The 26,681-nt window shown below is 50.0% G+C and overlaps 1 protein-coding gene across 2 annotated transcripts in view; it reads right to left on the bottom strand.

The window, feature by feature from the left end:
- The window catches only part of LOC140399018 (rab-like protein 6), a 202,136-nt gene that overhangs the window by 73,741 nt on the left and 101,714 nt on the right, over positions 1–26,681 (bottom strand). For both annotated transcript variants that reach the window (XM_072488074.1, XM_072488073.1), the window contains exon 8: positions 3,660–3,763. In XM_072488074.1, the coding sequence (XP_072344175.1) occupies positions 3,660–3,763 (104 nt within the window). The remainder of the gene's footprint in view (positions 1–3,659; positions 3,764–26,681) is intronic.

Genomic DNA, 26,681 nt, shown 5'->3' with positions numbered 1-26,681 from the left:
TACTTATTATGTAAATATAACATGTGAATACATGTTGCTTCCAAGGCATTTTCTACTAAAATGGTTGCATGTGACTTTCAGACAGACTTGTGACTGGCCAGTGACAGTTCCTATTGGACAACACTCATCTGGAGCGATCCATTCTCTGCAAATAATCCACATCACTAACAATATTTATCACCATTTAGAATGTACACGCATAACTGAGCTCCGAACCTGTTCACAGAAGCTGATCTTAGGTTGTTCAGTCGCTCGCCGTCACAGCCAGCATTCCTGTCGGGAGGTCTACTGAATTCGAGGGTTGGGAGCCAGACTTTCAAACAGCAATAATTTATACTTAACCGACCAAAACATGCCAAGGTGCTGCACTGGTGTATCTAGGTCAAATTGGGAGACATTAGGTCAGGTGGCCAAGAGCTTGGTAAAGATTTAGGTTTTAAGGAACATCTTCAAGGAGGAAAAGGGAGAGGGGCTGAGGAAGGGTATTAGAGAAGGGACGAGGCTAGGGTGGGTATTACAGGGAATCCCACCACACACTCTGGATCAACCTCTGATTATTCCCACCACACGTCATTTGACCCAACGACATTCCAGGATCAGAGCCTAGTTAATCCAATGCCATTCCGAAATCAGTTTATGATTGATCCCATGACACATTCCGGGATCAGCCTCTGATTGATTCCTCCACATTCCGGGATCAGCCTCTGATTGATTCCTCAACATTCCGAGATCAGCCTTTGATTGATCAAATGACGTTCCGGAATCGGCCTCTGACTGATCCCGTAACATTCTGGATAAGCCTCCAATTGTTCCCATGGCACACTCTGGGAGCAGCTTTTGATTGTTGCCTGGACATCCGGGATCAGCCTCCGATTGTTCCCACAACATTCTTGATCAGCCTCTGATTGTTACAACAACATTCCGGGATCGGCCTCCGATTGATCCCACAACACACTCTAGGATCGGATTTTGGTTGTTCCTGGGATCAGACTCTGTTTGATCCAACTTTTCAGGATCAGATTCTGATTGTTCTCATAACATTTTGGGATCAGCTTCTGATTGATCCCGCAAAAATCTGGGATCAGCGTCTGATTGATCCCGCAACAATCCGAGATCAGCTTCTGATTGATCCCGCAAAAATCTGGGATCAGCGTCTGATTGATCCCGCAACAATCCGAGATCAGCTTCTGATTGATCCCGCAACAATCCGGGATAAGCTTCTGATTGATCCTGCAACAATCCGGGATCAGCTTCTGATTGATCCCGGAACAAAGGATAAAGAAAAGTACAGCACAGAAACAGGCCCTTAGGCCCTTCAAGTCTGCGCCGACCATGCTGCCCGTCTAAACTAAAATCTTCTACACTTCCTGGGTCCGTATCGCTCTATTCCCATCCTATTCATATATTTGTCAAGATGCCCCTTAAATGTCACTATCGTCCCTGCTTCCACCACCTCCTCCGGCAGCGAGTTCCAGGCACCCACTACCCTCTGTGTAAAAAACTTGCCTCGTACATCTACTCTAAACCTTGCCCCTCTCACCTTAAACCTATGCCCCCAAGTAATTGACCCCTCTATCCTCGGAAAAAGCCTCTGACTATCCACTCTGTCTATGCCTCTCATAATTTTGTAGACCTCTATCAGGTCGCCCCTCAACCTCCGTCGTTCCAGTGAAAATGAAATGAAAATCGCTTATTGTCTCAAGTAGGCTTCAAATGAAATTACTGTGAAAAGCCCCTAGTCGCCACATTCCGGCGCCTGTTCGGGGAAGCTGTTACGGGAACAAACCGTAGTTAACCAAACCAATGAGAACAAACCGAGTTTATTCAACCGCTCCTCATAGCTAATGCCCCCCCATACCAGGCAACATCCTGGTAACTCTCTTCTGCACCCTCTCTAAAGCCTCTACATCCTGCTGCCAGTGTGGCGACCAGAATTGAACACCATACTCCAAGTGTGGCCTAACTAAGGTTCTATACAGCTGCAACATGACTTGCCAATTCTTATACTCAATGCCCCGGCCAATGAAGGCAAGCATGCCGTATGCCTTCTTGACTACCTTTTCCACCTGTGTTGCCCCTTTCAGTGTCCTGTGGACCTGTACACCTAGATCTCTCTGACTTTCAATACTCTTGAGGGTTCTACCATTCACTGTATATTCCCTACCTGCATTAGACCTTCCAAAATGCATTACCTCACATTTGTCCGGATTAAACTCCATCTGCCATCTCTCCGCCCAAGCCTCCAAACGATCTAAATCCTGTTGTATCCTCTGACAGTCCTCATCGCTATCCGCAATTCCGCCAACCTTTGTGTCGTCTGCAAACTTTCTAATCAGACCAGTCACATTTTCCTCCAAATCATTTATATATACTACGAACAGCAAAGGTCCCAGCATTGAACCGAACCCTGCGGAACACCACTAGTCACAGCCTCCAATCAGAAAAGCACCCTTCCATTGCTACTCTCTGCCTTCTATGACCTAGCCAGTTCTGTATCCATTTTGCCAGTTCACACCTGATCCCGTGTAACATTCCGGGATCAACCTGATTGATTCCACAACATTCAGAATCAGCCACTGATTGTTCCCAAGATTCTGGGATTACCCACCGATTCATCCCACAACATTTCAGGATCAGCCTCTGAATGATCCCGTAACATTCCAGGATCAGCCTCTCATTTCATCAGCCTCTGACTAATCCCACGACATTGCAGGATCAGTCTCTCATTGACGCAACAATATTCTGGAACAGCCTCTGATGGTGCCCACAACATTACAGGATCAACATCTGATTGATCCCACGACTGACTCCGGGATCAGGTTCTATTTCTTCCCCTCTGATAAATGAGATGACATGGGAACTGGTTCAATTGCAGCAGTTTTTAATGGCATGGTCTTGTGAACACCCTCCATCCACTCAAATTCAATCGATCTTTTCTGGAGACAGCTGTGGTTTGACCAATTAAATTGGATCCCAAGGTGTCAAAGCCTAGCAACAAATTAACTTTGGCTGTCATAGTGTCTGCTTGGTTCAGTGTCAACACTCTCGTTCAACCCAGATTGCTGCTGCTTCAAGGCCCAGTAGGCCGATGCGATAGTGCGGTAGTGAGCGAGTGGGTGATGCATTATAGAAGGGGCCATCTCGCAGATGAAATGTTCAACTGAGTTCCTGTTTGTCCCCTCAGGTTAAAGTGAAAGATCCCACAACACTATCTGAAGAGAATGGGAGCTCTATTTGGTAATTTGTGAATATTTATCCCTCAAATAACATCATCACTGAAACACATTATGCGCTCAATTATCTCTTTTGTTTATGGGGCCTTGATTTGTGCAATACCAATGTCTGTCCACATGGTAACAGTGAATAACTTTCAAAATCAAATGTGAGGAGTTCTGGAAGAGCCCTTATAATCTGAAGGGCAATTTACTAATCAAAGTACTTTCTTCAATAGCACGGTCTTAGGTTCCCTGAATCATTTGACTCCAGTAATAAGTTCCTGTATTATCACAGGAGGTAGAAATCACATGAAAAATAGCACATTGCAGAATACATGCAGCTAAAAATGTAATAAACCCAGTGACATATGATGGAAAGAAACCTGAGCTTTTAAACTCCTACTGTTATGGCTTGCCCATTGTTTGATGTTAAGGAACACTCACAGATCATAGTTCTGCTCCTCAGTTTCATGTTGTACAGAGAGTTCCTCCAACGTGGCATCGATATCAAGTTGATTGGTCTCCAGCTGCCTCAGTAACGTCTCTCGCTGTCGGAAGAAGACAGCCAGTGAACATTCCGGAAAACATGACTCCCTTTTCAGGTACAATCACAAGTCAATTCAACCATCAACTGCCAGAATTAATTGTTATGGGCAGATATCTCACATTCACAAACACAAATTTAAGGAAAGGCTCATCGTTTGATAGGGGATCCCATTGAAACCTTTCTCAATTCTATCCAATCAATACCATTTTAATGCTCGCCTGATCTTTTTTCCCTTCTTTTACCAAGCTTCAAATCCTTTATTGTACACATTCTTCACCCTCACTCTGGGGAACGCAAGTCTCATTGCATCATTTCCAACTCGAACTCATTCCTCCCAGCACTTCAACCCTGGGAATCCTCACCTCCCTCAGTCTTGCCCTCTCCAATAAAGGCCAGGCTGTGGTTAATCGGTTCTCGGTTCATTACCTGTGAAAGTAACTGAGGGTAGGATGTTTTACTCTTGTAACCACAGTGAGAGACACCATAATTAAACAACAATGCAAATATCTCAAAGCTATGAAAGTATAAACTGATTTTGAAAATATTTTTGAACCGCAGTATTAGTAAGACACCTAGGCTCAGACACAGGGAAGCTCAGTCTGTAAACGTTAGGCTATAAGGAATGGGCTGAACTAACCTATTGCTTACATGCTCGTATTCATTCAACCTTCTCAAACCAATGAGATGTATGCCCTGCATAAAATAATAGAGCACAGGGAACCTGAGCTTTCAGATCAGGTTACAGTAAACACAGGAACAAAGTCTTGTCTTCCTCATCTGACAGGGGAAGACTGCAATATTTGAGAGTTGGTGTAAGCGACTGCCTTATAGTGCTGGTCAAGTGTTCACACCTCCCCTCGTGGTTCCACATCTGCAATCCAGTTCAACAACCTCTTATTAGTGGTTGGTTTCCTCAATGTTTTGATTTTGCATGGAGCTATACTGGCCTATAACCCTATACCAATCAACCAAAAAATTCCCAACGCCTCACTGAAAGCAACATGAACCCTCCGTACTTATATATCCGTGAACAAATAGAACTAAATCAATATCATGGAAGACCATATACAACACCCTGTGCATCGGTGGGTGGCACTCTTGCCTCCAGGTCAAAAGGTTGGGGGTTCAAATCCCACTCCAGGACACGAGGACATGTTTTTTTTGCCTGAGCCCACCCTCTCAGTAAATGGCAGGAACAATGCCCACATCACATTCTAGGGCCTTAACACAAAATCCAGCCACTCCAATGTAGCACTGAGGAAATGTTGCACTGTTGAGCGTGTGTTTATCTGATGAGACACCAAACCCAATCATTCCCAAGTGAACATAAAATCTCTCTTGGCAGAAGGTGACTTGGCCACAGATTCTCTGTGAGTGATTGGTGGTTAGAGTTCCGACATTACAACAGTGACTGCAATTCAACAAAACACTTTATTGGCTCAATCAAAATTTTAGAGGTCCTGTAGTTTTGAAAGGTGCCTCTCCTAACTGTGGACAATGACACGGCCAGGAGCAGAACGGGACGATCTCCCTGACTCATTGTCTGGGATTTTTTTTAAAAATTCTTTCATGGGATGTGGGCATCACAGGCTGCTCTAATTGGCCTTGAGGGGGCAGTTGCGTGTCAACCACATTGCTGTGGGTCTGCAGTCACATACAGGCCAGACCAGGTAAGGATGGCAGATTTCCTTCCCTAAAGGACAATAGCAAACCAGATGGGTTTTTATGGCAATCGACAATGTTTTCATGGTCATCGCTAGACATTAATTTCAGACGTTTATGGAATTCAAATTTCACCATCTGCAGTGGCGGGATCTGAATAATAATCTTTATGGGTACATGCATAGATACATAGAAGATACGAGCAGGAGGCGGCCTTTTGGCCCTTCGAGCCTGCTCCACCATTAATCACTATCATGGCTGATCATCCAACTCAATAGCCTAATCCTGCTTTCTCCCCATAGCCTTTGATCCCATTCTCCCCAAGTGCTATATCCAGCCACCTCTTGAATATATTCAAAGTTTTAGCATCAACTACTTCCTGTGGTAATGAATTCCACAGGTTCAACACTCTTTGTGTGAAGAAATGTCTCCTTATCTCTGTCCGAAATGGTTTACCTGAATCCTCAGACTGTGAGCCCTGGTTCTGGACACACCCATCATTGGTAACATCTTCCCTGCATCTACCCTGTCTAGTCCTGTTAGAATTTTATAAGTCTCTCTGAGATCCCCCTCATTCTTCTGAACTCCAGCGAGAACAATCCCAACCCAGTCAATCTCTCCTCATATGACAGTCCCGCCATCCCTGGAATCAGTCTGGTAAACCTTCGCTGCACTCCCTCGAGAGCAAGAACATCCTTCCTCAGAGAAGGAGACCAAAACTGCACACAATACTCCAAGTGTGGCCTCACCAAGGCCCTGTACAATTGCAGCAACACATCCCTGATACTCGAAACCTCTTGCAATGAAGGCCAACATACCATTAGCCTTCTTTACTGCCTGCTGCACCTGCATGCTTACCTTCAGTGACTGGTGCACAAGGACACCCAGGTCCCGCTGCACACTCCCCTCTCCCAATTTACAACCATCCAGGTAGTAATCTGCCTTCCTGTTTTTGCTTCCAAAGTGAATAACTTCACAATTATCCAAATGATACTGCATCTGCCATCGGTTTGCCCACTCGCCCAACCTGTCCAGGTGATGCTGGAGAATCCCTGCATCCAGGTCACAATTCACCCTCCCACCTAACTTGGTATCATCTGCAAACTTTGAGATGTTACATTTTGTTCCCTCATCCAAATCATTAATATATATTGTGAATAGCTGGGGTCCCAGCACCGATCCCTGTGGTACCACACTAGTTACTGCCTGCCAATTTGAAAAGGACCCATTAATCCCTACTCTTTGTTTCCTCTCTGCCAACCAGTTTTCTATCCTCCTGAATACATTTCCCCCACAAGTAGGCTTACATCAACATGACAATGAAATTACTGTGAAAATTCCTTAGTCGCCACATTCCAGCACCTGTTCGGGTACACTGAGGGAGACTTCAGAATGTCCAAACCACCTAACAAGCATGTCTTTCAGGACTTATGGGAGGAAACCGGAGAACTCGGAGGAAACCACGCAGACACGGGGAGGACGTGCAGACTCCGCACAGACAGTGATCCAGGCCGGTACCCAGGTTCATAGAACATAGAACATAGAAAATACAGCTCAGAACAGGCCCTTCGGCCCACGATGTTGTGCCGAACCTTTGTCCTAGATTAATCATAGATTATCATTGAATTTACAGTGCAGAAGGAGGCCATTCGGCCCTTTGAGTCTGCACCGGCTCCTGGAAAGAGCACCCTACCCAAACTCAACACCTCCACCCAACACCAAGGGCAATTTTGGACATCAAGGGCAATTTATCATTGGCCAATTCACCTAACCTGCACATCTTTGGACTGTGGGAGGAAACCGGAGCACCTGGAGGAAACCCACGCAGACACGGGGAGGACGTGCAGACTCCGCACAGACAGTGACCCAAGCCGGAATCGAACCTGGGACCCTGGAGCTGTGAAGCATTGTGCTATCCACAATGCTACCGTGCTGCCCTTAAGAACAAATAAATCTACACTATATCATTTTACCGTAATCCATGTACCTATCCAATAGCTGCTTGAAGGTCCCTACTGTTTCCGACTCAACTACTTCCACAGGCAGTGCATTCCATGCCCCCACTACTCTCTGGGTAAAGAACCTACCTCTGATATCCCTCCTATATCTTCCACCTTAAATTTATGTCCCCTTGTAATGGTTTGTTCCACCGGGGAAAAAGTCTCTGACTGTCTACTCTATCTATTCCCCTGATCATCTTATAAACCTCTATCAAGTCGCCCCTCATCCTTCTCCGTTCTAAGGAGAAAAGGCCTAGCACCCTCAACCTCTCCTCGTAAGACCTACTCTCCATTCCAGGCAACATCCTGGTAAATCTTCTTTGCACCTTTTCCAAAGCTTCCACATCCTTCCTAAAATGAGGCGACCAGAACTGTACACAGTACTCCAAATGTGGCCTTACCAAAGTTTTGTACAGCTGCATCATCACCTCACGGCTCTTAAATTCAATCCCTCTGTTAATGAACGCGAGCACACCATAGGCCTTCTTCACAGCTCTATCCACTTGAGTGGCAACTTTCAAAGATGTATGAACATAGACCCCAAGATCTCTCTGCTCCTCCACATTGCCAAGAACTCTACCGTTAACCCTGTATTCCGCATTTATATACGTTCTCCGTGTTCGATTCCCGGCTTGGGACGTGGAACCTCAGAGTACTCTGGATCTTTGGATTACTAGTCCAGTAAGAGTCACTGACACAATGTCCGGGCTTACCTCACTGACACAATGTGTGAGATGACCTCACTGACACAATGTCCGGGATGACCTCACCGACACAATGTCCGGGCTGACCTCACCGACACAATGTCCGGGATGACCTCACCGACACAATGTCCGGGATGACCTCACCGACACAATGTCCGGGATGACCTCACCGACACAATGTGTCAGGTGACCTCACTGCCACAATGTCCGGGATGACCTCACTGACACAATGTCCGGGGTGACCTCACTGACACAATGTCCGGGGTGACCTCACTGACACAATGTCCGGGGTGACCTCACTGACACAATGTGTGAGATGACCTCACTGACACAATTGTGTCAAATATCACAGACATTGTGTCAGTGAGGTCATGTCTCACATTGCGGCAGTGAGGTCATCCTGCACATTGTAAGAGGGAGGTCACCGGACATTGTGTCAGTGACTCTTACTGGACTAGTAATCCAAAGATCCAGAGTACTCGGAAATTCCACGTCCCAAGCCGGGAATCGAACACGGGACCCTGGGTACCGGCCTGGGTCACTGTCTCCGCACTGTCTGTGCGGAGCCTGCACGTTCTCCCCGTGTCTGCGTGGTTTCCTCCGAGTTCTCCGGTTTCCTCCCATAAGTCCTGAAAGACATGCTTGTTACGTGGTTTGGACATTCTGAAGTCTCCCTCTGTGTACCCGAACAGGTGCTGGAATGTGGCGACTAAGGAATTTTCACAGTAATTTCATTGTCGTGTTAATGTAAGCCTACTTGTGGGGGAAATGTATTGAGGTGGATAGAAAACTGGTTGGCAGATAGGAAACAAAGTGTAGGGATTAATGGGTCCTTTCCAAATTGGCAGGCAGTAACTAGTGGGGTACCACAGGGATCGGTGCTGGGACCCCATCCCAATGTGTGAGATGACCTCACTGACACAATTTGTGAGATGACCTAACTGACACAATGTCCGGGGTGACCTCACCGACACAATGTCCGGGATGACATCACTGACACAATGTCCGGGGTGACCTCACTGACACAATGTCCGTGGTGACCTCACTGACACAATGTCCGGGGTGACCTCACTGACACAATGTCCGGGGTGACCTCACTGACACAATGTCCGGGGTGACCTCACTGACACAATGTCCGGGGTGACCTCACTGACACAATGTCCGGGGTGACCTCACTGACACAATGTCCGGGGTGACCTCACTGACACAATGTGTGAGATGACCTCACTGACACAATGTCCGGGGTGACCTCACTGACACAATGTCCGGCGTGACCTCACTGACACAATGTCCGGGGTGACCTCACTGACACAATGTCCGGGGTGACCTCACTGACACAATGTCCGGGTTGACCTCACTGACACAATGTCCGGGGTGACCTCACTGACACAATGTCCAGGGTGACCTCGCTGACAAAATGTGTGAGATGACCTCATTGACACAATGTGTGAGAGGACCTCACTGACACAATGTGTGAGAGGACCTCACTGACACAATGTCTGGGGTGACCTCACTGACACAATGTCCAGGGTGACCTCACTGACACAATGTCCAGGGTGACCTCACTGACAAAATGTGTGAGATGACCTCATTGACACAATGTCCGGGGTGACCTCACTGACACAATGTCCGGGGTGACCTCACTGACACAATGTCCGGGGTGACCTCACTGACACAATGTCCGGGGTGACCTCACTGACACAATGTCCGGGGTGACCTCACTGACACAATGTCCGGGGTGACCTCACTGACACAATGTCCGGGGTGACCTCACTGACACAAAGTCCGGGGTGACCTCACCGACACAATGTCCGGGGTGACCTCACTGACACAGTGTACAAGATGATCTCACTTACACAATGTTTGGGGTGATCTCACTGACACAATGACCGGGGTGACCTCACTGACACAATGTCCGGGGTGACCTCACTGACACAATGTCCGGGGTGACCTCACTGACACAATGTCCGGGGTGACCTCACTGACACAGTGTACAAGATGATCTCACTTACACAATGTTTGGGGTGATCTCACTGACACAATGTCCGGGGTGACCTCACTGACACAACGTCCGGGGTGACCTCACTGACACAACGTCCGGGGTGACCTCACTGACACAATGTCCGGGGTGACCACGCTGACACAATGTCCGGGATGACCTCACTGACACAATGTCCGGGGTGACCTCACTGACACAATGTCCGGGGTGACCTCACTGACACAATGTACGAGATGACTTCACTGACACAATGTCCGGGATGACCTCACTGACACAATGTCCGGGATGACCTCACTGACACAACGTCTGTGATAACCTCACTGACACAATGTGTGACATGACCTCACTGACACAATGTCCGGGGTGAGCTCACTGACACAATGTCCGGGGTGACCTCACTGACACAACGTCTGTGATAACCTCACTGACACAATGTGTGACATGACCTCACTGACACAATGTCCGGGGTGACCTCACTGACACAATGTCCGGGATGACCTCACTGACACAATGTGTGACATGACCTCACTGACACAATGTCCGGGATGACCTCACTGACACAATGTGTGACATGACCTCACTGACACAACGTCCGGGGTGACCTCACTGTCACAATGTGTGAGATGACCGCATTGACACAATGTCTGACATGGCCTCACTGACACAACGTCCGAGGTGACCTCACTGACACAATGTGTGAGATGACCTTACTGCCACAATGTCCGGGGTGACCTCACTGACACAATGTGTGCGATGACCTCACTGACACAATGTCTGTGATAAACTCACTGTCAATGCGTGACATGGCCTCGCTGACACAATGTCCGAGGTGACCTCACTGACACAATGTCCGGGGTGACCTCACTGACACAATGTCCGGCGTGACCTCACTGACACAATGTCCGGGGTGACCTCACTGACACAATGTCCGGGGTGACCTCACTGACACAATGTCCGGGTTGACCTCACTGACACAATGTCCGGGGTGACCTCACTGACACAATGTGTGAGATGACCTCACTGACACAATGTGTGAGAGGACCTCACTGACACAATGTGTGAGAGGACCTCACTGACACAATGTCTGGGGTGACCTCACTGACACAATGTCCAGGGTAACCTCATTGACACAATGTCCGGGGTGACCTCACTGACACAATGTCCAGGGTGACCTCACTGACAAAATGTGTGAGATGACCTCATGGACACAATGTCCGGGGTGACCTCACTGACACAATTTCCGGGGTGACCTCACTGACACAATGTCCAGGATGACCACGCTGACACAATGTCCGGGGTGACCTCACTGACACAATGTCCGGGGTGACCTCACTGACACAATGTCCGGGGTGACCTCACTGACACAAAGTCCGGGGTGACCTCACCGACACAATGTCCGGGGTGACCTCACTGACACAATGTACGAGATGATCTCACTTACACAATGTTTGGGGTGATCTCACTGACACAATGACCGGGGTGACCTCACTGACACAACGTCCGGGGTGACCTCACTGACACAATGTACGAGATGACCTCACTGACACAATGTCCGGGATGACCTCACTGACACAATGTCCGGGATGACCTCACTGACACAACGTGTGACACGACCTTACTGACACAATGTCCGGGGTGACCTCACTGACACAATGTGTGCGATGACCTCACTGACACAATGTCCGGGATGACCTCACTGACACAATGTGTCCGATAACCTCACCAATATCTGGGCCCAATTCATCAGCATTTAAGTCAAGAAGCATGAAGATTAACCGTTAGGATAAAATAAGTGAAATATTGTTAGTTGCTGATTCTGGAAATTTTAACATTGAACTGTACAATAACCAATATCAGTGCGCCTTCATTTTCCCTTCGTGAAAACTGAAATATAAATCGTGAAATGACAACATGGTCCTTGGCATTGAAAAGGATTCCTCTTTCAGCAGGTAGAATAATGAGCCTGTTTTTCTGTGCTTGCTGAGAGATGGAAACAAAGGCAGTGGCTATTATTAGCACTGGATTTGAATGGCTATAGTCCCAAGGCACAGTGATCTACGGCAGTGTTTATCACAACTCCCGAACATTATATATCATTGTGTCAACGATACATGACTCTGCTTTCATCCAATATTAAAGAGGAATCACTCTGTTTATTGGCTGCCATGGACTAAAAGGCAAGCATCCCCGTGTTCAGATTCCTGGCACTTTAACCCTTCCACTGCTGTCAGATGTTATTTGTAAACTGGACTGATACATTTTCGAAGATCAAAGGGCGACTATTGGAGAATTTGACCAGCCACATTTCAGAAAGTTGTTGTAAAATGCTATACTAAACATCTTCCTATTTGGTTATGTTTATGGATGTCTTTAGCATTTGTGAGCATGCGCAACTGAATATCGGGATCGCTGGCTTGCACGAGTTTCAGTCTCGTCACGAGGAGCTTGTGTCTACTTGTATATAATTGCTGATGGTGTCTGAAGTCAAGTCGTACTAGCATCTTGATATTTTTGTAAGTAAAGACTGAATTCTTACAACACGTTTGACTACCTTTGCGGTCAATTTAACTAACTTGTGGTCAAGTTAGCACACCTAGGCGACGAGAATTAAGCAGGTCAAAACGAATTTGAGGTGCAGCTTGGCGCCAGGAAGTTACGTACAGTGAGTAGCTGGTTTGCAATGTGGGCAATGGTCGAGTGCTATACTCCAGGGGGCAAAGGGAATTGCACAGGCTAAATAGCGCTCAATTCTTCTGAGTGAGTGTGAGATTTAATTGCACTCGTTCAGAATCACCACAATTAATCACCTTACCCTCGGTGATTGTCCAACATTTTAAATTCTCAGTCATTTTCATAAAGTAGCACAGTCGGTAGCTATGTTTGTTGCTGAATTACGGCAGCTCTCTGGGCATTGACAGTTTGGGGCAGTGTTAAAGGATATGGTCCGGAACAGATTAGTCTGTGGCATCAATGAAAACAGCATACAGCATCGCTTTGTGGAAGAAGCCACACTGACTTTCAAAAACATTTCAAAAAAGGAAATGGCTGTCAACAAAGTAAAAGATATTCAAAGGCCTGTAGTGGGGCACAGCTGGGTGCAGTGCATTAAGTAAGACAAGTATCAGCAAACAAAAGGCAAAAGTAGTGGAATATTTCAGATGTGGAGGCACACATTATGCAAATCATTCATGGGCGCTGTCTGTCACAATTACAACAGAAATGGACATTTGGCTAAAAAGTGCATCAGTTTTAAGAGTCAAAGGCTGGGCAGGGAAATTCAAATTCAACGAAGCCTCAGTCTGTTATACTTCACCTGGAAAGCACAGAGCAGCAACAAAAAATACCCTGCAATATGTTTAATGTGAATGAGGTGCATCGACAGAAGCATAAGATTGAGGTGGGCACAGGAGCCTCTGCACCTGTCATCAGTGAGGAGGCCGAGAGGAGCATTTGGAGCTCTAAGCAGATGCCAGCCCTTACTCAGGCACAAAACGTGGAATATTTGGATCATAAAATCACAGTGCAGGGTCTGTCCCCTGTGGAGGGCAAGTTTAAGCTATCAAGGAAACTCCAAAGCCCAAGAACGTGTCTGAGCTCAGATCATTTCTGGGCTTAGTGAACTACTATGGGAAGTTTCTGTCAGACCTTTCAACACTGTTGCTGCCACTGCATCTGCTGCGTCTCAAAGAGACCAAATGGAAGTGGGGACCCAAGAGCGTGAAAGTTTTTCTACAATCAGCTAATCTGCTGGTTCACTCCGATCAGTACAGAGCTCATTCGGTCATGGGACTCCTCGCATTGTTATTGGGGCAGTTCTCTCTCATCTGATCGAGGATGGGTCAGAAAAGCCAATTGGATTTGCTTCATACACTGACCTCAGTGGAGAAGGGATGTTCACAGCTATACAAGGAAGCTCTAGCCATCTTTTTCATTGAGAAATTGTTTGTTTCATTAGTATCTTCATGGACGTTCACTCATCATTTGTACAGACCACAAGCCATTGGTGAGTCTTTATAGTGAGTCCTGATGCCTCAGCAGGATTATTGCGCTGGACTCTCACATTGTCAGCCTACCAGCACAGCGTTGTGTACAGGGCAGGGAAGAGGAACGCAAACGCAGACCAGCTAAGTTGTCTTCCCTTACCGGACATGCCAACCGAGACAGTACTTCCATTGCTTGAGAGACTTTCAAATTCTCCTGTGAATGCCAAATAGGTTAAACAGTGGATGGACAGGGGTCCTGCTTTGTCCCGGGTGAGATGATCCCTTATGCATGGTTGGCCTCCTGTTATATAGGGTGAGGACCTGAGAGCAGACGTGAAACATATGAAATATATGGTTGACTCTTAACTGCCCCTACAAGGGCAATTGGGGATGGGCAATAAATGCTGGGCCAGCTGGCAATGCCCATATCCCATGAACGAATAAATTAAAAAAACACTGAGCTGAGTGTGCAGGATGGTTGCATTCTTTGAAAGTCTATCACAGATAATCATAGAATCCCTACAGTGCAGAAGGAGGCCATTTGATCCATCAGGTCTGCACCGATCCATGTCCTACCCAATCCCTGCAACCCAATAATCTAACTTTCAAATCCCTGGACACTAAGGGACAATTTAACATGGCCAATCCACCAACCCTGTACATCTTTGGACTGTGGGAGGAAACCGGAGCACCCGGAGGAAACCCACGCACACACGAAGAGAATGTACCAACACCACAAAGACATTGACCCAATGCCAGAATTGAACCCAGGTCCCTGGTGCTGAGGAAGCAGTGCTAACCACTGTGCCGTCTAGAGTAGTCATTCCATACCCTGGTCATTTGCAAATCGTAGGTGAAGTTCATGAGGCTCAACTGGGTAGCTCCAAATGAAAAGTTTCTATGTTTGGTGGTGTAATATGGATCAGGACTTGGCTAACAAGGTGAAATCCTGTTCTGTATGTCAGATAAACCAAATGATGGTGCTGGCAGCACCACTCCATCCATGGGAGTAGCCTAACAATCCCTGGTCTCGACTTCATGTGGATTTTGCAGGGCCTTTAACCGTCAAACATTTCTAGTGGACGCTCAGTGGACGTGGTTAGAAGTGTACATCATGAGCAACATCACAGCTCCCATTATGACAGAGAAACTGCACAACATTTTTGCAACTCATGGTTTACAGAAAACTGTTTTCTGAAAGTGGGACAACGATTACGAGTGATTTGTTTATGCAGAGAAATGGAATACACCATGTGCGCACATCCGTTCATCCAGCGTGGAATGATTTAGCACAGTGAGCTGTACAGACAATGAAAGAAGGGGTGAAGAGGATGGCAGACAGTTCTATGGGAACTAGGCTCTCGTGGTTCTTGTTCCAATAGCAGTCATCGTTGGACAGTGTGGAACGGGTACCAGTAACTGTTGGGACAGTGTGGGACTGGTACCGGTCACCATTGGGACTGTGTGGGCCGGGTACCGGTAACCTTCGGGCAATGTGGAATGGGTACAGGTCATTGTCAGACAGTGTGGGACGGGTACAGGTCACTGTCGGACAGTGTGGGACAGGTACAGGTCACTGTCGGACAGTGTGGGTCGGGTACAGGTCACTGTCGGACAGTGTGGGACGGGTACAGTTCACTGTCGGACAGTGTGGGACGGGTACAGGTCACTGTCAGACAGTGTGGGACGGGTACAGGTCACTGTCGGACAGTGTGGGACGGGTACAGGTCATTGTCGGACAGTGTGGGACGGTACTGGTCACTGTCGGACAGTGTGGGACGGGTACAGTTCACTGTCGGACAGTGTGGGACGGGTACAGGTCACTGTCGGACAGTGTGGGACGGGTACAGGTCACTGTCGGACAGTGTGGGACGGGTACAGTTCACTGTCGGACAGTGTGGGACGGGTACAGGTCACTGTCGGACAGTGTGGGACGGGTACAGGTCACTGTCGGACAGTGTGGGACGGGTACAGGTCACTGTCGGACAGTGTGGGACGGGTACAGGTCATTGTCGGACAGTGTGGGACGGGGACAGGTCACTGTCGGACAGTGTGGGACGGGTACAGGTCACTGCCGGACAGTGTGGGACGGGTGCAGGTCATTGTCAGACAGTGTGGGACGGGTACACGTCACTGTCGGACAGTGTGGGACGGGTACAGGTCACTGTCGGACAGTGTGGGACGGGTACAGGTCACTGTCGGACAGTGTGGGACGGGTACAGGTCACTGTCGGACAGTGGGACGGGTACAGATCACTGTCGGACAGTGTGGGACGGGTACAGGTCACTGTCGGGACAGTGTGGGACGGGTACAGGTCATTGTCGGACAGTGTGGGACGGGTACAGGTCACTGTCGGACAGTGTGGATGGGTACAGGTCACTGTCGGACAGTGTGGACGGGTACAGGTCACTGACGGACAGTGTGGGACAGGTACAGGTCACTATCGGACAGTGTGGGACGGGTACAGGTCACTGACGGACAGTGTGGGACGGGGACAGGTCACTGTCGGACAGTGTGGGACGGGTACAGGTCACTGACGGACAGTGTGGGACAGGTACAGGTCACTATCGGACAGTGTGGGACGGGTACAGGTCACTGTCGTACAGTGTGGGACGGGTACAGGTCACTGTCAGACAGTGTGGGACGGGTACAGGTCACTGTCAGACAGTGTGGGACGGGTACAGGTCACTGTCAGACAGTGTGGGACGGGTACAGGTCACTGTCGGACAGTGTGGGACGGGTACAGGTCACTGTCAGACAGTGTGGGACGGGTACAGGTCACTGTCAGACAGTGTGGGACGGGTACAGGTCACTGTCGGACAGTGTGGGACGGGTACAGGTCACTGTCAGACAGTGTGGGACGGGTACAGGTCATTGTCGGACAGTGTGGGACGGGTACAGGTCACTGTCAGACAGTGTGGGACGGGTACAGGTCACTGTCAGACAGTGTGGGACGGGTACAGGTCACTGTCGGACAGTGTGGGACGGGTACAGGTCACTGTCGGACGGTGTGGGACGGGTACAGGTCACTGTCGGACAGTGTGGGACGGGTACAGGTCACTGACGGACAGTGTGGGACGGGTACAGGTCACTGTCGGACAGTGTGGGACGGGTACAGGTCACTGTCGGACAGTGTGGGACGGGTACAGGTCACTGTCGGACAGTGTGGGACGGGTACAGGTCACTGTCGGACAGTGTGGGACGGGTACAGGTCACTGTCGGACAGTGTGGGACGGGTACAGGTCACTGTCGGACAGTGTGGGACGGGTACAGGTCACTGTCGGACAGTGTGGGACGGGTACAGGTCACTGTCGGACAGTGTGGGACGGGTACAGGTCACTGTCGGACAGCGTGGGATGGGTACAGGTCACTGTCGGACAGTGTGGGACGGGTACAGGTCACTGTCGGACAGTGTGGGACGGGTACAGGTCACTGTCGGACAGCGTGGGATGGGTACAGGTCACTGTCGGACAGCGTTGGACGGGTGCAGGTCACTGTCGGACAGTGTGGGACGGGTGCAGGTCACTGTCAGACAGTGTGGAACGGGTACAGGTCACTGACGGACAGTGTAGGACAGGTGCAGGGCACTGTCGGACAGTGTGGGACGGGTACAGGTCACTGACGGACAGTGTGGGACAGGTACAGGTCACTATCGGACAGTGTGGGACGGGTACAGGTCACTGTCGTACAGTGTGGGACGGGTACAGGTCACTGTCAGACAGTGTGGGACGGGTACAGGTCACTGTCAGACAGTGTGGGACGGGTACAGGTCACTGTCGGACAGTGTGGGACGGGTACAGGTCACTGTCGGACAGTGTGGGACGGGTACAGGTCACTGTCGGACAGTGTGGGACGGGTACAGGTCACTGTCGGACAGTGTGGGACGGGTACAGGTCACTGTCGGACAGTGTGGGACGGGTACAGGTCACTGTCGGACAGTGTGGGACGGGTACAGGTCACTGTCGGACAGTGTGGGACGGGTACAGGTCACTGTCCGACAGTGTGGGACGGGTACAGGTCACTGTCGGACAGTGTGGGACGGGTACAGGTCACTGTCGGACAGTGTGGGACGGGTACAGGTCACTGTCGGACAGTGTGGGACGGGTACTGATCACTGTCGGACAGTGTGGGACGGGTACAGGTCACTGACGGACAGTGTGGGACGGGTACAGGTCACTGTCGGACAGTGTGGGACGGGTACAGGTCACTGTCGGACAGTGTGGGATGGGTACAGGTCACTGCCGGACAGTGTGGGACGGGTACAGGTCACTGTCGGACAGTGCGGGACGGGTACAGGTCACTGTCGGACAGTGTGGGACGGGTACAGGTCACTGTCGGACAGTGTGGGACGGTACTGGTCACTGTCGGACAGTGTGGGACGGGTACAGGTCACTGCCAGACAGTGTGGGACGGGTACAGGTCACTGTCAGACAGTGTGGGACGGGTACAGGTCATTGTCGGACAGTGTGGGACGGGTACAGGTCACTGTCAGACAGTGTGGGACGGGTACAGGTCACTGTCAGACAGTGTGGGACGGGTACAGGTCACTGTCGGACAGTGTGGGACGGGTACAGGTCACTGTCGGACAGTGTGGGACGGGGACAGGTCACTGTCGGACAGTGTGGGACGGGTACAGGTCACTGACGGACAGTGTGGGACGGGTACAGGTCACTGCCGGACAGTGTGGGACGGGTACAGGTCACTGTCGGACAGTGTGGGACGGGTACAGGTCACTGTCGGACAGTGTGGGACGGGTGTAGGTCACTGTCGGACAGTGTGGGATGGGTGTAGGTCACTGTCGGACAGTGTGGGACGGGTATAGGTCACTGTCAGACAGTGTGGGACGGGTGTAGGTCACTGTCGGACAGTGTGGGATGGGTGTAGGTCACTGTCGGACAGTGTGGGACGGGTATAGGTCACTGTCAGACAGTGTGGGACGGGTGTAGGTCACTGTCGGACAGTGTGGAACGGGTACTGGTCACTGTCGGACAGTGTGGGACGGGTGTAGGTCACTGTCGGACAGTGTGAGACGGGTGCAGGTCACTGTCGGACAGTGGTGGACGGGTGCAGGTCACTGTCGGACAGTGTGGGACGGGTACAGGTCACTTTCAGACAGTGTGGGACGGGTACAGGTCACTTTCAGACAGTGTGGGACGGGTACAGGTCACTGTCGGACAGTGTGGGACGGGTACTGGTCACTGTCGGACAGTGTGGGATGGGTGCAGGTCACTGTCGGACAGTGTGGGATGGGTGCACGTCACTGTCGGACAGTGTGGGACGGGTACAGGTCACTGTCAGACAGTGTGGGACGGGTGCAGGTCACTGTCGGACAGTGTGGGACGGGTACAGGTCACTGTCGGACAGTGTGGGACGGGTACAGGTCACTGTCAGACAGTGTGGGACGGGTGCAGGTCACTGTCGGACAGTGTGGGACGGGTACAGGTCACTGTCGGACAGTGTGGGACGGGTGCAGGTCACTGTCAGACAGTGGGGGACGGTTACAGGTCACTGTCGGACAGTGGAGCACTGGTACTGGTAACCGCTGGACAGTGAGAGACGTTTGGGGCAGCACGGTAGCCTTGTGGATAGCACAATTGCTTCACAGCTCCAGGGTCCCAGGTTCGATTCCAGCTTGGGTCACTGTCTGTGCGGAGTCTGCACATCCTCCCAGTGTGTGTGTGGGTTTCCTCCGGGTGCTCCGGTTTCCTCCCACAGTCCAAAGATGTGCAGGTTAGGTGGATTGGCCATGCTAAATTGCCCTTAGTGTCCAAAATTGCCCTTCGTGTTGGGTGGGGTTACTGGGTTATAGCGATCGGGTGGAGGTGTTGACCTTGGGTAGGGTGCCGGTGCAGACTCGATGGGCCGAATGGCCTCCTTCTGCACTGTAAATTCTATGAAATTCTATGATACAGGTCACCGTTGGACAGTGGGGAACTGGTACTGGTAACCGCTGGACAGTATGAGACGATACAGGTCACCATTGGACAGTGGGGAACTGGTACCGGCCATTGCATTCTGTCCGTTGTGCTGCCATGCTGACAAACAGTGCTGCATGAGCAGGTTTCAGCCGAGCTCCCACCGCATTCCCTCTCGCAATGATGGGCAGTAAAGTGTGTTTTCCAGAACGTGAACAACGCCAAGAGCGGTTTTACAGCTTCAGCGAAACACTAGTTCCCAGCTTTCAATAGCCCAATGAGCCCAAGTTAGTAACTGCTGCTCAGACAACCAACCAGAATGACGGTAGCAATGGTGTATCATATTCAAGCTACATTAGAATTCAGAGCTGTACCATTCTGGTTCAAGACTTTTGAAATTTCAGATGTAATAGGAGCTGCGTCATCTGTGAAATAGTTATCCAGCTCCAGAGAATGTAGGTCAGAATCAGGGGGTCAGAATCAGGGGCGGGATTCTCGACCCCCCGCCGGGTCGGAGAATCGCCGGGGGCTGGCGTGAATCCCGCCCCCGCCCGTTGCCAAATTCTCCGGCACCGGAGATTCGGCGGGGGCAGGAATCGCGGCGCGCCGGTTGGCACCCCCCCCCACCCCGGCGATTCTCCGGCCCGGATGGGCCAAAGTCCCGCTGCTAGAATGCCTGTCCCGCTGGCGTGGATTAAACCACCTCTCTTACCGGCGGGACAAGGCGACGCGGGCGGGCTCCGGTGTCCTGAGGTGATCTGGCCCCGGGGGGGGGTGCCCCCACAGTGGCCTGGCCCGCCATCTGCCATGGGGGCACTCTTTTCCTTCCACCTTCGTTCCAAGGTTAGGGCTCGGCCGCTCAAGATGCGGAGGATTCCGCACCTCTGGGGAGGCGCGATGCCGGACTGATTTGCGCCGTTTTTGGCGCCGGTCGGCGGACATCGCCCCGATTACGGAGACTTTCGCCCCAGATCCTGCACTGCTGGTCTTCATCCAGCAACCCGATTTTCTCCAATCCTCATTGATAAAATCTTACATAGTTTCAAAAAACAGGTTCAACTGAATGAAGTACAAATTAAAGCTCTTTACATTACAATAGCTTTCAAACCAACTCTTCCCAGTTCACATAAGGGTCTCTTCATCATACTAACCATTCTCAAATAAACAGTGTTCCTGTGGGTACCCAACAAACAAAGAAAAGTACAGCACGAGAACAGGCCCTTCGGCCCTCCAAGCCTGTGCCGACCATGATGCCCTAACTAAAAAAAAACCTTCTGCCCTTACTCGGCCCGTATCCTCCCTATTCATGTACCCATCCAGATGCCTCTTAAATGTTGCTGATGTGCCTGCTTCTATCACATCCTCTGGTAGCACGTTTCAGGCATCCACCACTCTCTGCGTGAAAAATGTGCCCTCCACATCTCCCTTAAACTTTCCTCCACTCACCTTGAACCTGTGCCTCCTTGTAATTGACACTTCCATCTTTGGAAAAAGCCTCTGACTATCCACCCTGTCTATGCCTCTAATAATTTTGTAGATCTCAATCAGGTCTCCCCTCAGTCTCCTTCTTTCCAGTGAAAACAATCCTCGCTCATTCAACCCCTCCTTATAGCCAACACCCTCGAGACCAGGCAACATCCTGGTGAACCTTCTTTGCACTCTGTTCAAAGCTTCCATGTCCTTCTGATAATGTGGTGACCTGAACTGCTCGTGCTACTCCAAATGTGGCCTGACCAAGGTTTTATACAGCTGCAACATGATTTCCCAACTCCTGTACTCAATGTCCCTGCTGGTGAAGGCAAACATGCCATATGCCTTCTTAATCACCTTGGCCACCTGCGTTGCCACTTTTAGGAACTGTGGACCTGCACGCTCAGATCCCTCTGCATTTTAATGTACCTAAGGGTTCTGCCATTTACAGTATAATTCATACCTAGATTTGAGCCTTAAAAATGCATCACCTCACATTTGTCCAGATTAAACTCCAGCAGCCATTTCTGTACCCAAGTCTCCAATCTATCTATACCTTGGTTGAATCCTCTGACGACCCTCGGCACTATCAGCAACTCTGCCAATCTTCGTGTCATCCACCAACTTGCGTATCAGACCACCCACATTTTCCTCCAGATCATTTATATATACTCCAAACAACAGAGGTCCCAGTACTGATCCCTGCGGAACACCACTAGCTACAGATTTCCATTCTGAAAAACACCCTTCCACCGCTACTCTCTGTCTTCTATAACCAAGGTTATAACCAACGCCAGCATCTCCACATCATTCTATAACCAAGCCAGTTCTGTATCCATCTAGCCAGCCCACCCCGAATTCCATGTGATTTTAGTTTTTGTACCAGTCTGCCATGTGGGACCTTGTCAAATGTCTTAGCAAAGTCCATATAAACCACACCATAGCCCTTCCCTCATCGATTTTCTTTGTCGCCTTTTCAAAAAACCCAATCAAGTTGGTGAGACATGATCTTCCCCGTACAAAACCATGCTGCCTGTCACTAACTAGTCCATTTTTCCCCAAAGGTGCACACATCCTGTCCCTCAGTATCTTTTCCAGACGATCCCGCCCCACCCCCTCCCCACAAGCGCTGCTTGTCCGGGCAGGAGGTGGTGGTGGATCTCGCTGCCCCCTCTCCGAGCAAGCGGGGGGGGGGGGGGGGGGGTGACTCCGGTGCTTGTTTCCATCTCCCTCACACCCAACCCGATTAAAAAGAGTAAAGCCAGGGAGGCCTCCAAGGCCCCCCGAGGCATTTGGGCTGCTGTCGTCCCCCGAGCAGGGAGAGCCGGGGCTGGGCGGAGATGTGACCACCGAGGGCTCGTTCCGCCGGGTGGCGTTTTACTCCCCGGTGATTTACTCCCCGGTGATTTACTCCCCGGTCACCTCCTTTTGTTCGTTGCCGGAGGCCGGCGGCAGCCACCAGAGCCCCTACATACTCGGGTCGTGGACGGGTGGCGGCGAAGAAGGCTCCCCATTCTCTACGCCCAAGCAGAGGATGCCAGGGAGCCCAAGATCCATCCCGGAGAAGTATCCGGAGATCTTCCCGAATCTCTCATTGGGCCCAGCGGCGAGGTTGGAGCTGCCACCGTCCACAGACCCAGAACCGCGGGAGGAATCTGCGAGGGACCTGCCTGAGGAGGATCCTGGGGGTGGGATCGACTCAGGCCTAGGGATAGCTGGTGGGCCCGTGTTGCCCGCCACACTCCATGTGGCGGGGGATTCGGGCTTGGGTGGTGACCGCTCGGAGGAGGCAGGCTGTTCAGTGACGGGTGAGGAGGAGGATTTAGATGCTCTCTGCAGTGAGGCAGAGGGCGCCCTCACACCCGGCACCGAGTCTCCCCTCATCTCCTCGGGAGAACTCCGAGCATTTTTGAAAACGCATCACGGTCACCAGGACTGTGTGCGGCTGGCCCTGGACAGCTGGGGAAATCTGGGGCTGCTCCTCGAGTCCGCCCGCGTCTATGCCAAAGAGGCGCGGGAATTCGATCAGGACAAGGGGGAGCAGCGGCGAGCTGTTCTGTTCCTTGCAGGGCTCCTGAGGGAGTGGAGGGGGCAATAACCCTCTACTTCCTCCGAGCAGTGAGGTGATTGGTGAAGGACACACGCTACAACTGACATGGAGGTAACCATAGCCAGCCTCAACATCAACGGCAGCAAGAACATAGAACATAGAAAATACAGCACAGAACAGGCCCTTCGGCCCACGATGTTCTGCCGAACCTTTGTCCTAGATTAATCATAGATTATCATTGAATTTACAGTGCAGAAGGAGGCCATTCGGCCCTTTGAGTCTGCACCGGCTCCTGGAAAGAGCACCCTACCCAAACTCAACACCTCCACCCAACACCAAGGGCAATTTTGGACATTAAGGGCAATTTATCATTGGCCAATTCACCTAACCTGCACATCTTTAGACTGTGGGAGGAATCCGGAGCACCCGGAGGAAACCCACGCAGACACAGGGAGGACGTGCAGACTCCGCACAGACAGTGACCCAAGCCGGAATCGAACCTGGGACCCTGGAGCTGTGAAGCATTGTGCTATCCACAATGCTACCGTGCTGCCCTTAAGAACAAATAAATCTACACTATATCATTTTACCGTAATCCATGTACCTATCCAATAGCTGCTTGAAGGTCCCTAATGTTACCGACTCAACTACTTCCACAGGCAGTGCATTCCATGCCCCCACTACTCTCTGGGTAAAGAACCTACCTCTGATATCCCTCCTATATCTTCCACCTTTCACCTTAAATTTATGTCCCCTTGTAATGGTGTGTTCCACCCGGGGAAAAAGTCTCTGACTGTCTACTCTATCTATTCCCCTGATCATCTTATAAACCTCTATCAAGGCGCCCCTCATCCTTCTCCGTTCTAATGAGAAAAGGCCTAGCAACCTCAACCTTTCCTCGTAAGACCTACTCTCCATTCCAGGCAACACCCTGGTAAATCTTCTTTGCACCTTTTCCAGAGCTTCCACATCCTTCCTAAAATGAGGCGACCAGAACTGTACACAGTACTCCAAATGTGGCCTTACCAAAGTTTTGTACAGCTGCATCATCACCTCGCGGCTCTTAAATTCAATCCCTCTGTCAATGAACGCGAGCACACCATAGGCCTTCTTCACAGCTCTATCCACTTGAGTGGCAACTTTCAAAGATGTATGAACATAGACCCCAAGATCTCTCTGCTCCTCCACATTGCCAAGAACTCTACCGTTAACCCTATATTCCGCATTCATATTTGTGCTTCCAAAATGGACAACCTCACACTTTTCAGGGTTAAACTCCATCTGCCACTTCTCAGCCCAGCTCTGCATCCTATCTATGTCTCTTTGCAGCCGACAACAGCCCTCCTTACTATCCACAACTCCACCAATCTTCGTATCGTCTGCAAATTTACTGACCCACCCTTCAGTCCCTCATCCAAGTCATTAATGAAAATCACAAACAGCAGAGGACCCAGAACTGATCCCTGCGGTACGCCACTGGTAACTGGGATCCAGGCTGAATATTTGCCATCCACCACCACTCTCTGACTTCTATTGGTTAGCCAGTTCGTTATCCAACTGGCCAAATTTCCCACTATCCCATGCCTCCTTACTTTCTGCATAAGCCTACCAAGGGGAACTTTATCAAATGCCTTACTAAAATCCATGTACACTACATCCACTACTTTACCTTCATCCACATGCTTGGTCACCTCCTCAAAGAATTCAATAAGATTTGTAAGGCAAGACCTACCCCTCACAAATCCGTGCTGGCTATCCCTAATCAAGCAGTGTCTTTCCAGATGCTCAGGAATTCTATCCTTCAGTACCCTTTCCATTACTTTGCCTACCGCCGAAGTAAGACTAACTGGCCTGTAATTCCCAGGGTTATCTCTACTTCCTTTTTTGAACAGGGGCACGACATTCGCCACTCTCCAATCCCCTGGTACCACCCCTGTTGACAGTGAGGACGAAAAGATCATTGCCAACGGCTCTGCAATTTCATCTCTTGCTTCCCATAGAATCCTTGGATATATCCCGTCAGGCCCGGTGGACTTGTCTATCCTTAAGTTTTTCAAAATGCCCAACACATCTTCCTTCCTGACAAGTATTTCCTCGAGCTTACCAATCTGTTTCACACTGTCCTCTCCAACAATATCGCCCCTCTCATTTGTAAATACAGAAGAAAAATACTCATTCAAGACCTCTCCTATCTCTTCAGACTCAATACACAATCTCCCGCTACTGTCCTTGATCGGACCTACCCTCGCTCTAGTCATTCTCATATTTCTCACATATGTGTAAAAGGCCTTGGGGTTTTCCTTGATCCTACCCGCCAAAGATTGTTCATGCCCTCTCTTAGCTCTCCTAATCCCTTTCTTCAGTTCCCTCCTGGCTATCTTGTATCCCTCCAATGCCCTGTCTGAACCTTGTTTCCTCAGCCTTACATAAGTCACCTTTTTTCTCTTAACAAGACATTCAACCTCTCTTGTCAACCATGGTTCCCTCACTCGACCATCTCTTCCCTGCCTGACAGGGACATACATATCAAGGACACGTAGCACCTGTTCCTTGAACAAGTTCCACATTTCACTTGTGTCCTTCCCTGCCAGCCTATGTTCCCAACTTATGCACTTCAATTCTTGTCTGACAACATCGTATTTACCCTTCCCCCAATTGTAAACCTTGCCCTGTTGCACGTACCTATCCCTCTCCATTACTAAAGTGAAAGTCACAGAATTGTGGTCACTATCTCCAAAATGCTCCCCCACTAACAAATCTATCACTTGCCCTGGTTCATTACCCAGTACTAAATCCAATATTAACCCTCCTCTGGTCGGACAATCTACATACTGTGCTAGAAAAGCTTCCTGGACACACTGCACAAACACCACCCCATCCAAACTATTTGATCTAAGGAGTTTCCACTCAATATTTGGGAAGTTAAAGTCGCCCATGACTACTACCCTATGACTTCTGCACCTTTCCAAAATCTGTTTCCCAATCTGTTCCTCCACATCTCTGTTACTATTGGGGGGCCTATAGAAAACTCCTAACAAGGTGACTGCTCCTTTCCTATTTCTGACTTCAACCCATACTACCTCAATAGGGTGATACTCCTCGAACTGCCTTTCTGCAGCTGTTATACTGTCTCTAA

Source organism: Scyliorhinus torazame, chromosome 22 (genome assembly GCF_047496885.1).
Source record: "Scyliorhinus torazame isolate Kashiwa2021f chromosome 22, sScyTor2.1, whole genome shotgun sequence".
In the NCBI taxonomy this organism is placed as follows: domain Eukaryota; kingdom Metazoa; phylum Chordata; class Chondrichthyes; order Carcharhiniformes; family Scyliorhinidae; genus Scyliorhinus; species Scyliorhinus torazame.
This window is presented reverse-complemented; position numbering and strand designations above follow the sequence as displayed.